Source organism: Macaca mulatta, chromosome 19 (genome assembly GCF_049350105.2).
Source record: "Macaca mulatta isolate MMU2019108-1 chromosome 19, T2T-MMU8v2.0, whole genome shotgun sequence".
Classification (NCBI taxonomy): Eukaryota; Metazoa; Chordata; class Mammalia; order Primates; family Cercopithecidae; genus Macaca; species Macaca mulatta.
In genome coordinates, this window is record NC_133424.1 from 53,557,992 (window position 1) to 53,571,740 (window position 13,749).

General features: G+C 44.6%; 1 protein-coding gene across 6 annotated transcripts in view; it reads right to left on the minus strand.

The window, feature by feature from the left end:
- Positions 1–5,493: 5,493 nt before the first annotated feature.
- CEACAM1 (CEA cell adhesion molecule 1) overlaps positions 5,494–13,749 on the minus strand; it is an 88,224-nt gene continuing 79,968 nt past the window's right edge. For 2 of the 6 annotated variants that reach the window (XM_077982999.1, XM_028838885.2), the window contains 4 exons: positions 10,547–10,664; positions 9,768–9,820; positions 9,095–9,126; positions 5,494–7,408 (listed from right to left, as the gene is read on the minus strand). In XM_077982999.1, the coding sequence (XP_077839125.1) occupies positions 7,289–7,408; positions 9,095–9,126; positions 9,768–9,820; positions 10,547–10,664 (323 nt within the window). In that variant the 3' untranslated portion in view covers positions 5,494–7,288. Of the gene's footprint in view, positions 7,409–9,094; positions 9,127–9,767; positions 9,821–10,546; positions 10,701–12,177; positions 12,447–13,571; positions 13,637–13,749 lie in introns of those variants that run through there. The other 4 variants (XM_077983001.1, XM_077983000.1, XM_028838886.2 and 1 more) reach the window with 4 other exon arrangements.

The window sequence follows — 13,749 nt, forward strand, 5'->3', positions numbered from 1 at the left end:
TGTAATCCCAGCACTTTGGGAGGCTGAGGCAGGCAGATCACAAGGTCAGGAGATCGAGACCATCCTGGTGAGCATGATGAAACCCCGTCTCTACTAAAAATACAAAAAAATTAGCCGGGTGTGGTGGTGGGCACCTGTAGTCCCAGCTACTCGGAAGGCTGAGGCAGGAGAATGTTGTGAACCTGGGAGGCGGAGCTTGCAGTGAGCGGAGATCACACCACTTCACTCCAGCCTGGGCAACAGAGCAAGACTCTGTCTCAAAAAAAAAAAAAGATTATTTCCTCCTTAATATCATAAAATATCCAGCCAATGATCAAATTTCTGCAATTACCTTATAATTGTTCTTCCTTTCCGTTTTTCATTTATTTGTTCTTTGTTTCATTCCTTCCTTTGTTGTTTCCCTCCCTCCTCCTCTTCTTTTTTAAATAGTAGGATTGTTTGAATCAGAATCCAAATCAGAAGGACTTTATTTATTTATTTATTTATTTATTATTATTATTTTTTGAGACGGAGTCTCATGCTGTTGCCCAGGCTGGAGTGCAGTGGCGCGATCTCGGCTCACTGCAAGCTCCGCCTCCCGGGTTCCCGCCATTCTCCTGCCTCAGCCTCCTGAGTAGCTGGGACTACAGGCGCCCGCCACCGCGCCCGGCTAATTTTTTGTATTTTTAGTAGAGACGGGGTTTCACTGTGGTCTCGATCTCCTGACCTTGTGATCCGCCCGCCTCGGCCTCCCAAAGTGCTGGGATTACAGGCTTGAGCCACCGCGCCCGGCCAGGACTTTATTTTTTAATCTTCATGTTCTCTTCAACACCTAGCTTAGTATTTGACATATAGTAAGTCCTCAATAAATGTTTGTTAAATAATCAGACACCTAGAAAAGGTCCTGTTTGATATTTGGTTGGTTTCTTGGAATGCCTTTCAATTTCTGATAATCTTAGTTTTTCAGGGGTTAACTTTGGTGCTAGCTATTATCAGTGTATGAACATTACTAGAGGTTTGAGGGCAATGGGTATATCCTTGACTCAGACATTTCTAGGCTGGGAGGAAATGGGGGTCCTTTCTTTCTTTCTTTCTTTCTTTCTTTCTTTCTTTCTTTCTTTCTTTCTTTCTTTCTTTCTTTCTTTCTCTCTCTCTCTCTCTCTCTCTCTCTCTCTCTCTCTCTCTCTTTCTTTCTTTCTTTCTTTCTTTCTTTCTTTCTTTTTTTGCTTTGAGACAGAGTCTCTTGCTGTCACCCAGGTTGCAGTGCAGTGGCATGGCCTTGGCTCACTGCAACCTCTACCTTCCAAGTTCAAGTGATTCTTGTGCCCCAGCCTCCCGAGTAGCTGGGATTATAGGTATGCACCACCATACCCTGCTAATTTTTTGTATTTTTAGTAGAGATGGGGTTTCACATGTTGCCAAGGCTGGTCTCGAACTCCTGGCCTCAGGTGATTTGCCCGCCTCGGCCTCCCAAAGTGTTAGGATTACAGGTGTGAGCCACTGCGCCTGGCCTGGTCCTTGCTTTCTTGTTTCTGTTTTTTGTCCTTGGTCTCTGTCATGGGCTGAATTGTGTTCCCTTAAAATTCTTCTGTTGAAACCCTAACCCCTAGTGCCTCAGAATGTGACTGTATTTGGAAATAGGGGCTTTAGAGGTGATTAAGATAATGCCTGTAGGGTGAGCCCTAATTCATTCTGACTGATGTCCTTAAAGAAGAGGAAATTTGGACTCAGAGAGAGACACCACAGATATGTAGGTACAGAGAAGAGACCATGTGAGGAGATAGCAAGAAGGCACCTCCAAAACCATGAGAAATAAATTTCTGTTGCTTAAGTCATTTAGGCTTTCTGGTACTTGGTTATGGCAGCCATATAGTCATATGGCAGCCATATAGTCTGTTATAGCAGACTAATAACAGTATCTTATTACACATTAAATTGTGACTCACTCCTGTAATCCCAGCGCTTTGTTAGGCCGAGGCAGGAAGATTGCTTCTGTTCAGGAGTTCAAGAACAGCCTGGGCAACATAGCGAGACCCTGTGTCTACAAAAAATAAAAATATTAGCCCCATGTGGTGGTATGCGCTTGTGGTCCCACCTAGTCAGGAGGCTGAACCTAGGAATCGCCTGAGTCTGGGAGGTCAAGACCGCAATTAGCCATGATTGTGCCCCTATACTCCAGCCTGGGAAACATAGTGAGATCCTGTCTCTAAAAATAAAAGTTGGGGGCCAGGTGCAGTGGCTCACACCTGTAATCCCAGCACTCTGGGAGGCCAAGGTAGGTGGATCACTTGAGGTCAGGAGTTTGAGACCAGCCTCACCAACATAGTAAAACCCCATCTCTAATAAAAAGAATACAAAAATTAGCCTGGTGTGATAGCATGCACCTGTAATCTCAGCTACTCAGGAGGCTGAGGCATGAGAATCACTTGAACCCAGGATACCGAGGTTGCATTGGGCTGAGATCGTGCCACTGTACTCCAGCCTGGGTGACAGAGTGAGACTGTCTCAAAAAAAAAAAAAAAATGTTGGATTGATCATTTTTGACTTCTTTGCCACTTCCTCTGAACAGGATTATAAAGGAGCTTCCAGAAAGCACCAATGGCTTTATGTGTGCTTGGTACACAGAATTCTAAGATGGCCCCTAATACCTGAAACTATGAATGATGAGATATCACACCCATGATTATGCTACCTTGTGTGGCAAACAGGATTTTGAAGACATAATTAAGGTTACAACTTAGTTGATTTTGAATTAATCAGAAGGGAAACGATCTGAGTGGACCTAATGTAATCATGTGAGCTTTTTAAAAGCAAAATCAGAGAGTTTTTCAGGCTGGTCTCAGAAGGGAAAATTAGAGAGAGTACAAGTGTGAGAGGAATTTGACTTGAGAGAGGTTCTCCATGGCTAAGATGGAAGAGGTCACAGTGCTAGGACCTGAGAAGGTCTTCTAGGAGCTAATAATAGTCCCTGGCCGAAAACAGGACAATGGGGAACTCAAACTATGACTTCAAGGAACTGAATTCTGCAAACTAATGAGTAAGTGTTGTTTAAGCCACTAAATTAGTGGTGGTTTATTGCATCAATAGAACATGAATACAGGTGCTTTGTACCTGATAGATTGAATTATTGGCTCCTTTCCTTAGTTTATATTTAAAAATTGAAGTAAAATTAAAATACATTGAAATGTATATAGATCTCAAGTATACAAGTTGATTTTTGGTAAATGTGTATACCCATGCAATCACTACCTGAATTGAAATGTAGAACATTTCCATCAGCCCAGAGTTCCCTTGAGCACCTGTGCCATTAATCCCACCCTCTAGGGTGAATTCTTAACACCATTAATTGGAATTGCCTGTTTTTGAGCTTCATTTAAATGGCATCATATAGGCTGGGCATAATGGCTTATGCTTGTAATTTCAGCACTTTGAGAGGCCAAGGCGGGAAGATCACTTGCCTCTAGCAGTTCAAGACCAGCCTGGGCAACATAGCGAGACCTCCTCTCTACAAAAAATAAAAAATTAGCTGGGTGTGGTGGTGGCATGCATCTGTAGTCCCAGCTACTGAGGAGGTTGACGTGGGAGCATTACTTGAGTCTGGGAGGTCAAGGCTGCAGTAAGCCATGATTGTGCCACTGCACTCAGCCTGGTGACAGAGTGAGACCCTGTCTGAAAAAGAACAATGACATTATATAACATGTGCTCCTTTGTGTCTGGCTTCTTTTGCATGGCATAATGTTTTCAAGATTTATCTTCTCTTTTTTTTTGAGATGGAGTCTTGCTCTGTCATCAGGCTGGAGTGCAGTGGTGTGATCTCGGCTCACTGCAACCTCCACCTCTTGGGTTCAAGCAATTCTTCTGCCTCAGCCTCCTGAGTAGCTGGGACCACAGACGCCCACCACCTCGCCCGGCTAGTTTTTTGTATTTTTTAGTAGAGATGGGGTTTCACCGTGTTAGCCAGAATGGTCTCGATCTTCTGACCTCGTGATCCGCCCGTCTCGGCCTCCCAAAGTGCTGGGATTACAGGCTTGAGCCACCGCGCCTGGCCGTGAACTAGTTTTTAGGAAGATAATGAGGCAATCGTATGCAAGGAAGATTTTAGAGAGACTGGAGACAAGAAGTCAAGCAAGACTGTGTGCTGTTGAGGGTCTGGGTCAGTTAGGTTTATGGGAATGGTGAGAACAGTATAACTGAGAGTTGTTAAAAAAGGATCAAGAGGCTTTCACAGTGTATTGGATCTGGAAACAAATGAGCAGGGGCTGTGGAAACTTAGGAGGTGTCACTGGGAGAAATGAGTGAGCTGTGTGGGAGAGCTTGTTTAAATGGGTAATTTCACACAGTATTTCGATGTGGGTGTCATGAGTTCTAGAAGTAGTTGGGGTAGAGATATAAATTAAGAGCCATCTCCAGAGAGGTCACTAAGCTGATGAAAGAGGGTGGATGGAGATAAGAAAGGTCTGAGTACTAAATCTGGTGTCGGGGAGCAGTACATAAGTGGGATATGGAGGGAGGATAACTTTCCAGAATGGAAAAGTTGTCTGTGATCTTAGATATTGTAAAAGGAAAAAGTGTGAGGACCGTAAAAATGCCTTTGGATTTGGCCAAGACATGGATACTGATTTTGTGCTGTTTCCAGCGATCTTGGGTATGGTGGCACTGCAGAGGGCCAGGAAAAATTAGGTGATGAGGAAAGGGAAAGACAGCACATGTGTTTCAATTGCTTGGAAGTGAAGGAAATGAGGTTATAGCTTAGTACTTAGCAGAATTAATAAATGAAGGCTACTCAGGTTACAAGAGATCTGACCCTCCTAGAGGGCAGAATAAAGGAACTGGGAACCAGGAAGAGTTAGAAGGTGAATGAACCTGTGGAGATCTAATTCACTGGAGCCGCCAGAGTGGGAAGGGTTGTTGGCCCCTAATGAAGAGGCTGGGAGGTCTTTTACTCATGAGATCATCTTCTGTCCCAGAGGAAGGTAGGCACTTCCTCCCAGGCATGTTGGAGCTGTGGTCTGTTGCTCCCAGATAGACTCACTTTGTTAGCAGGTATGCAAATGAATTTACCTAATTCTCTGATCACTAGATCAAATATCTGTAGACTTAGAAATAGTTTTATGACCTCCGGCAGGCGCAGTTGCTCACGCCTGTAATCCCAGCACTTTGGGAGGCCAAGGTGGGCGGATTGCCTGAGGTCAGGAGTTTGAAACCAGTCTGGCGAACATGGTGAAACCCGTCTCTACTAAAAATACAAAAAAATTAGCTGGGCATGGTGGCATGCACCTGTAATCCCAGCTACTTGGGGAGGCTGAGATGGGGGATTGCTTGAACCAGGAAAGTGGAGGTTGCAGTGAGCTGAGATAGTGCCACTGCACTCCAGCCTGGGTGACAGAGCAAGACTCTATTTCAAAAACGAAAAAAAAAGAAATAGTTTTACTCTGACTCCCCATTGAACAATTTGTTTATTCTGCCTGTAGAGAAAAACATTGTCTAAGGTAGTATCAACCATGAGGCAGTATGTTGATGTCTGATATATTATTTTTATTATAAAAACATAGAACAATTTTCATATATAATTCAGACATGGTCTTAGCCAGGAAAAATTAAATAATGCAGCATAGCATGGATGAGGGAAAGTATGCACAGTCCGTATCAGGGTTAGAAAACCCTGAAAGAGGTACCTGAGTATAGAGAACTCCAAGCTAATCCTCTTGGAAAAAGCCTCTTAGGCCTAACATGAGATCAGTAGGCAATATAGAATAAAACCTTTCTCTTAGCCCCAAAGAGATTCCATCGGTGTAGAAGACTGGGTGAGAAGTACTTTTGCCTGTCTTCCTCCTGTCCTTCCTTTTTATTATAAGATACATTTATAGACCCCATAGGAGAAAAGATAAATTTCAGAGGCTGTTAAAAAAGGCTAGGCCTAAGTTACAATCCTCCTCCTCACAGCCCTGTTTCCTCAAGGGGCATCAGCACCAGTGCAGCTTTCTAGTTGTAAACAATGCCACCAGCACGACTGATAGTGTCCCTGTAGGGTGTTCCCACTTCTCAAGGACCAAATACACCTTAGCAGAGGCCAAGGTTTCCTGAGAAAGTGAGTGGGGGCAGACAGAAAATGCACAGGTGCAAACTTGGAACAGAATGGTAGTTGATGATTGGTCTGAGGTGCCTAGAAACCGAGTGAAATCTAGCTCTAGCCATGAGTGAAGAAAACCTTTTCTTATTTTCTATTTGGAGCCTCTGACAAAAAAACCTTGAGAGGCTTCTGACCAAGGGACCTGAGGGATTTTGGTGGTTTCTTTCACCTAAGGCAATCGGATTGGCTTACACAGTTAAGCTAAGTAAAAATAACCCTTTTCACATAAATAAGCAGTTACAAAAATTAAAATGGTGGAATGTCTCAGAGAAAAGGAGAAGAATCCCAATACCCCAAATTGTGTATTCTTTAACAATAATTTAAATAATCGCTGAAGGGCAGCTCTCTGATTCCTTTCCCAAGTTCCTAGCAGATTGTTTATCAGAAGCTGGTTCCCTCCTAAAGCTATAACCCCTCCCTCTCAGCACTGCTTTGAATAGAGCCCATAAAGATATTAAAACATATCTGTGCTTTTGCATTTTCCATCAGAAATTGCCTTGGATTTTGGCAAGTGATTTTCCTAGTTGCTTCTAGTGGATTCTCTGAAGACAGGCTTGCCAGAAGGACTAGGTGGTATTCTAGCTAAGCACCAAGGTGCTTAGACCCTGATCCTACAGGTAGACAACCCTGACAGTGGACAAGGGTGTGGAATTTCACTATTGGTTATATATTTGATTTTCTTGTGTTTGGTGAGTTCACACAAGGCTTTGGAGAAATAGGAGAAGGCATTACTGCCTTTCTCTCTCTCTTGTTTTCTGGCACATGTACTTAATGGAAAGGGACATAACCTCAAGGCTATGGCAGATCCGAATTAGAGTGATAGGACCGGACTGAGGTGGGAAGGAATGAGTGCTCTGAACAGGCAAGTTTAAAACAAGTCCAGGTGGGGAAAAGGGAAAGGGAGGGGAAGTTTTGGCCACTCTTTCCCAAAGTCAGCTTTGCCAAATTTCAATGACAAGAAAGTTGGGTTTCCTACAGACTCCCAATGTACCTTTTCATCTATTGACACTGAGGGAGGGGCTGTGACCAGGCAGTCTGGAGGTGCCTATTAGGAAGAAAGAGTAGCAGAAAATTCTTTCTGTCTCCACCCCTCTACCGCTACAGGGGAAAGGAATCTCCTACTGATGAGGGTGAGAGACTTGAAAGACATCAGCACTGCGGTGAGCAGGACAGGTTTCGTTACTTCTTTTTTACTTCTGAATAAATTATTTCTGTGGCTGTTGGGGATGAGGAGGCTGAAGTTGGTTTTGTGGGTTGCTGGGCTTCAAAGTTCAGGGTAGAATAAGTAACTTCATTCATCTGAAAAGCACAAGTAATGATCAGTTAAGTCGGTGACACAGGGCAGGGCCTCACCTTGCCTGGTGTGATTCAGCACCACAAGCTGTTACCATTTTGAAATTTTAGCTCTGGAGAAGGGCTTTTGTTGTTACCCATTCTCTGCTTGCTGACCTCCTGATGAATGATCATTAGAAGAGAGAAATTATGGTATATATGTAATGGAATAGGATAATGCAGCAATGAGAACCAGTAAACGACAAATACATACAACAATATGGATGAGTCTCACAAAGCAATGTTGAAGAAGCCACATATAAGGATATGTTATATTTCTCCTTTATGTAAGAACAAAACCAAGCAAAACTAATCTGGAGCATTAGAAGTCAGGATAGTGGTTACTGTTTGGCTCTTTGGAGGGAAGTGACTGGTAGAGTTTCTTTCTTTTTTGTTTTTTTTTTGAGACGGAGTCTCGTTCTGTCACCCAGGCTGGAGTGCAATGGCATGATCTCAGTTTGCTGCAAGCTCCACCTCCCAGGTTCAAGTGATTCTCCTGTCTCAGCCTCCCAAGTAGCTGGGATTATAGGCATCCACCACCACGCCCAGCTAATTTTTTATATTTTTAGTAGAGACAAGGTTTCACCATGTTGGCCAGGCTGGTTTAGAACTCCTGACTTCAAGTGATCCACCTGCCTTGGCCTCGCAGACTGCTGGGATTACAGGTGTGAGCCACTGTGCCTGGCTGGAAGGGTTTCTTTTTAAGGGGAGGTCGTATAGTATTTCATGATTTGGGTGCTGCTTACCTAGGTGTGTTCAACTTGTGAAAGTTCATACATTGTGAAAGTATAATTGTGATTTAGCATTTTTCAGTATGTGTGTTTGCTCTATAGAAAAGGTAAAATGAAAATGAAAAATTCTTTTTTTCTTGTTTTTTTTTGAGATGGAGTCTCTCTCTGTCGCCCAGGCTGGAGTGCAGTGGCGTGATCTCAGCTCACTGCAAGCTCCACCTCCCGGGTTCACACCATTCTCCTGCCTCAGCCTCCCGAGTAGCTGGGACTACAGGCACCCGCCACCACTCCTGGCTAATTTTTTGTATTTTTAGTAGAGACGGCGTTTCACCATGTTAGCCAGGATGGTCTCGATCTCCTGACCTCGTGATCTGCCTCCCAAAGTGCTGGAATTACAGGTGTGAGCCACCACGCCCGGCCATATAATGGAAAATTCTATACAATTATTATAAAAAACAGGATCTCAGATCTATTAAAATTGAAATTATCGTTTTGACTGTAAGAGCAGGATCAGACTGAAGGTAGGGGAGTGAGAATGATTCAGTGCTTTCCTTTTGTAGGCCATTGTGCTGGGTGCTCTATGTAGGTTATCTTGTTTAATCCCTTCAACTTCTCTTTGAAGTAGGCAGAATGCCCATTTTACAGATGACAAAGCTGAGGATCAAAGAGGTTAGGTTACTTGACAAGGGTCACAGAGCTACTAAGAGTAACATCCAGTATTCAGACACAGGATGGGAATAATTCCAAAATGCACATTCTTGCTGCAAGGTAGACTCATGGGAGTGATTACAAATATTTCTTTGTTGTTGCACTGAGGAACATTAACCCAAACTTGATGTTACATTGTGTCTTCAGGAATAACCAATTTTCTACAGAGTCATTTCCATGAGAAAATAAGCCCATGAAAACCGGATATGCTTACCTTGTTAGGTGGGTCGTTGGAGTGGTCCTGAGCTGGAAAAGCAAAAGAAGAGTTAGCAATCCATGGAAATGCAAAGCTGACTTAAGGTGATTCTAGCTGAAGGGGGTGGCAGTTGGAGGGTGGGGAGATTAAGGATTAGTTAAGGAATTTGCTTCCCTCAGAGTGTATGGTCCAGACCCAGCACGTTAGTACCAGAGAGGGGGCAGGGGCAGAGCCACAGGAGGCCACAATCCACTTCTGAAGAGTTCTACCAGTTCACAAGGCCTTGATTTTTGCCCAGATGTATTTCTCACCAACATGCTCCAGTGGCAAGGAGGGGCAGCACCCACAGCACCCACAAGACAAGGAAAGTCTCACCAAGGGAGAGTGCCCACATCCGTAATAGAGGCAGGAGGTGGAAGGAGTAAGGCTGAGGAAATGGCTCCTGGAAACACGGGATCTTCCTCAGGCCTGCCTGGCCAAGGCAGAGTGAGCCTCTCTCCTCAGATGTGTCTCAGGGGACTCCTGTGGCTAGGAAGGGTGGGAAGACCTATGCCACTTAGGGTTGGGAAATAGAGATCCTTTCTGTGACAATTCACAAGGGAGGGAGTGGTTTGGGAATCCAGGATTCCCTGCCAGGGGAGGGCACGTGGTGGAACATACCAGTTCTCACTGGGTAAGTGGCTTTACTTACTGTGGTTGGAGACTGAGGGTTTGTGCTCTGTGAGATCACGCTGGTCGGTTGCCCTAAATAAATATCAGACACTGTGACTGCTATTCCCAAGCACAGGATCTTTGTTCTTTGAGTTAGGAAGGACACTGTGAGCAGGTAATTCCTTGGAGTCCTTGATGTTCATACTGCCTTTCTTCTGAGGGCCTCATTCCTTAGTCTAACTACAGTCCCTTCTAATGTTTAATCTTTTCCTGTTTGCTGGATGTTCACATTTCGTTTCATTGTTTATCATCTGCTTCTATGCCTACTTCTATCCTTAAAACCTTTCCCATTTTGTTTTCCAGGGTAGATACTTTTTTTTTTTTCTTCTCTATTTATTGTTCAAGAGGACTTTGGTTGTTTTTGCTTTCTCTTAGGTTCTCTTCCTATGCTATTTCTCCCTCCTCTTCCTGCTGTGGTCAACAGAACATGTGACTTGCTTTCTCCTGCTGCTTCTTCCATTTTTTCATTTGTTTTCCTTCTTAGACCTTGCTTTCCCTGACTAGGGGACAGAGAAACATACTTGAGTCTCTTCCTCTAGATTAGATGGGGATTGGAATAGCCTTGTCCAGGAGATAATGGGAGATAGGGAGCATGAAGACCAGGGAAGAGGAAACCTGTGGGAATTAGTGCCAAGAAGCAGAAGTTTAGTGGGAGGAGAATGAGATCCAGGCCCAGAGACAGGCAAAGAAATTCTTTCCCTCTCCCAAGCATGGCAGTCAGCCTTGGAGGAAACAGAACAAGAGGAAAGGCCATCATACCTGCCAGTCTTCCTAAAATGCAGAAAACACGCCAGGGCTGCTACTATCAGAACAACCAGGGCCAGTACTCCAATCACAATGCCAGCAATGGCCCCAGCTGGGAGGCTATTTTCTTGTGCTGGATTATTATCCGTCATGGAAAGAAAAGAGAAGAAATGAAGGTGAAATTATTTTACAGTGGGGGCTGGGAAACAACTCTCAGAATGAAGTAGTTTCTAATAGTTCCTTCAAGGAATACAGTTTCGTTGTAGGAAGGTTGCTGGAAAGTGATTAGCTAACTATATCCTTGCAATTTTTTTTTTCAATCACCATGTTTCTTTTTTTCTTTTCTTTTCTTTTCTTCTTCTTCTTTTTTTTTTTTTGAGACAGAGTCTTGCTCTGTCACCCTGGCTGGAGTGCAGCTGGAGATCTTGGCTCACTGTAACCTCTGCCTCCCGGGTTCAAGCGATTCTCCTGCCTCAGCCTTCCAAGTAGCTGGGACTACAGGCATGTGCCACCAAGCCTGGCTAATTTTTGTATTTTTTTAGTAGAGATGGGGTTTCACCATCTTGGCCAGGCTGGTCTTGAACTCCCGACCTTGTGATCCACCTGCCTCAGCCTCCCAAAGTGCTTGGATTATAGGCGTGAGCCACCGCGCCCAGCCCCAGTCACCATGTTTCTAGGTTGATGATCTTTCTTCTGTCAATTCCACCCTGGCCTTTCTACACTCAGACATTTTTTTTTTTTTTTTTTTTTTTTTTGAGACGGAGTCTCGCTCTGTCGCCCAGGCTGGAGTGCAGTGGCCGGATCTCAGCTCACTGCAAGCTCCACCTCCCGGGTTTACGCCATTCTCCTGCCTCAGCCTCCCGAGTAGCTGGGACTACAGGCGCCCGCCACCTCGCCCGGCTAGTTTTTTTGTATTTTTAGTAGAGACGGGGTTTCACCATGTTAGCCAGGATGGTCTCGATCTCCTGACCTTGTGATCCGCCCGTCTCGGCCTCCCAAAGTGCTGGGATTACAGGCTTGAGCCACCGCGCCCGGCCACTCAGACATTTTTAAGGCTTTGAAATGTGAGAAAGGCTGATTGCTATTTTGTATATGATTAGAACTTTCCACCTTTTTCGTGGTTGCATCTTTTTCTCAGTGTCTCAGTTGTGACAGTCTGTGCATTCTGAATTCACCACCTCTTTTGCATAGAGAACTGGCTTCCCACTGGCTCCCAGCAGGGGTATGAAAGCAAGCCCAGTTCTGCATGACTGTTTTACTCTGAAGTGTGAATGGCTGGAGGACTCCCTGTCAGCCTTGCAGAAATGCTCTTAGAACTTCACTGCAGGCCGGGTGCCATGGCTCACGCCTGTAATCCCAGCACTTTGGGAGGCCGAGGCGGGTGGATCACGAGGTCAGGAGTTCAAGACCAGCCTGGTCAAGATGGTGAAACCCCATCTTTACTAAAAATACAAAAATTCGCCGGGGGTGGTGGCAGGCGACTGTAATTCCGGCTACTTAGGAAGCTGAGGCAGGAGAATCGCTTGAACCCGGGGGGTGGAGGTTGCAGTAAGCCGAGATCACACCACTGCACTCAAGCCTGGGTGACAGTGAGGCTCTGTCTCAAAAAAACAACAAAAAACAAACAAACAAACAAACAAAAAAACTGCACTGCAATCTAAAACTTCCTTCCTTTCTCTTCCACAGGAATCAGATCTGCATCATGGTCTGAGGTTCCTCTCACTCTCGCCTCACTTTCTCTCACAGGCATTTCCCCAGTTAATTATCTCGTATGTTTAATCTCATCTTCAGTATATCTAGGTAGATGGAAACTGACATACCAGGCTTGAGACTCTGCTTTAATTCCTTTTTATCCCCTTTCCCATATTTTATCATAGCCATGTCCCGGTGGGTTTCTTGTATAATGCTTCTCCCCCTATATATATAAAATAAATATACAAATAATACCTTTTGCATCTATTTCTTCTTCTTTTTTTTTTTGAGGCAGGTTCTCACTCTATCACCCAGGCTGGAGTGCAGTGGCACAATCATGGCTCATTGTAGCCTTTTGGGATCAAGTGATCCTCCCACCTCAGTCTCCTCAATAGCTGGGACTACAAGCACATGCCACCACACCTGGCTAATTCTTTTTCTTTCTTTCTTTTTTTTTTTTTGAGACTGAGTTTCACTCTTGTTGCCCAGGCTAGAGTGCAATGGCGTGATCTCGGCTCACTGCAACCTCTGCCTCCCAGGTTCAAGCGATTCTTCTGCCTCAGCTTCCTGAGTAGCTGGGATTACAGGCACGTGCCACCACGCCCAGCTAATTTTGTATGTTTAGTAGAGATGGGAGTTCTCCATGCTGGTTAGGCTGGTCTTGAACTCCCAACCTCAGGTGACCCGCCTGCCTCGCCTTCCCAAAGTGTTGGGATTACAGGCATGAGCCACCACGCCCACCCACCTGGCTAATTTAGAAAAATAATTTTTGTAGAGATAGGATTCTACTATATTACCCAGGCTGGTCTTAGACTCTTGGGCTCAAGAGATCCTCCAGCCTTGGTCTTCCAAGTGTTGGGATTACAGATGTGAGCCACTATGTCCAGCCTATTTCTCCTTTATATCTGTTGCAACTATTTGGGGCTTAACCCTCACCAGTCAACTCAGGCTGGTGATTAATGCTATGTTAGCTACTTTTGTGGGGTACTTCCTGTGTGCCAGGCCCTGTGCTGCTAAATGCTTTACGTGTATCTCATTTGATCCATAAAATGGTGCTGTCAGGTAGACATTATTTCCATTTTAAATATGAAAAAATGGAAGCTTAGAGTGGTGAAAAGCTTACCTAAAGTCAGAGGGCTAGTGAGAGGTGGATCTGAGATTTGACTCTAGGACTACCTGATTTCAAGGCTAATGATAATAGCAGTAGTAATAGCAGCTAACATTTATGAAACATTTCCTCTGTGCGTGGTGTTTTGCTGAAGGTTTATTATTACATTAAATCTTTAAAATAACACTAAGGGGCCAGGCGTGGTGGCTCACACCTCTAATCCCAGCACTTTGGGAAACTGAGATGGGAGGATTGCTTGAGCCCAGGAATTTGAGTCCAGCCTGGGTAACATGGTGAGATTCTGTCTCTTTGAAAACAAAAATAAAAATAAATTAGCCAGGTGTGATAGCATATACTACTTAGGAGGCTAAGGTGGGGGAATTGCTTGAGCCCAGGAGGTTGAAGCTGCAGTGAGCTG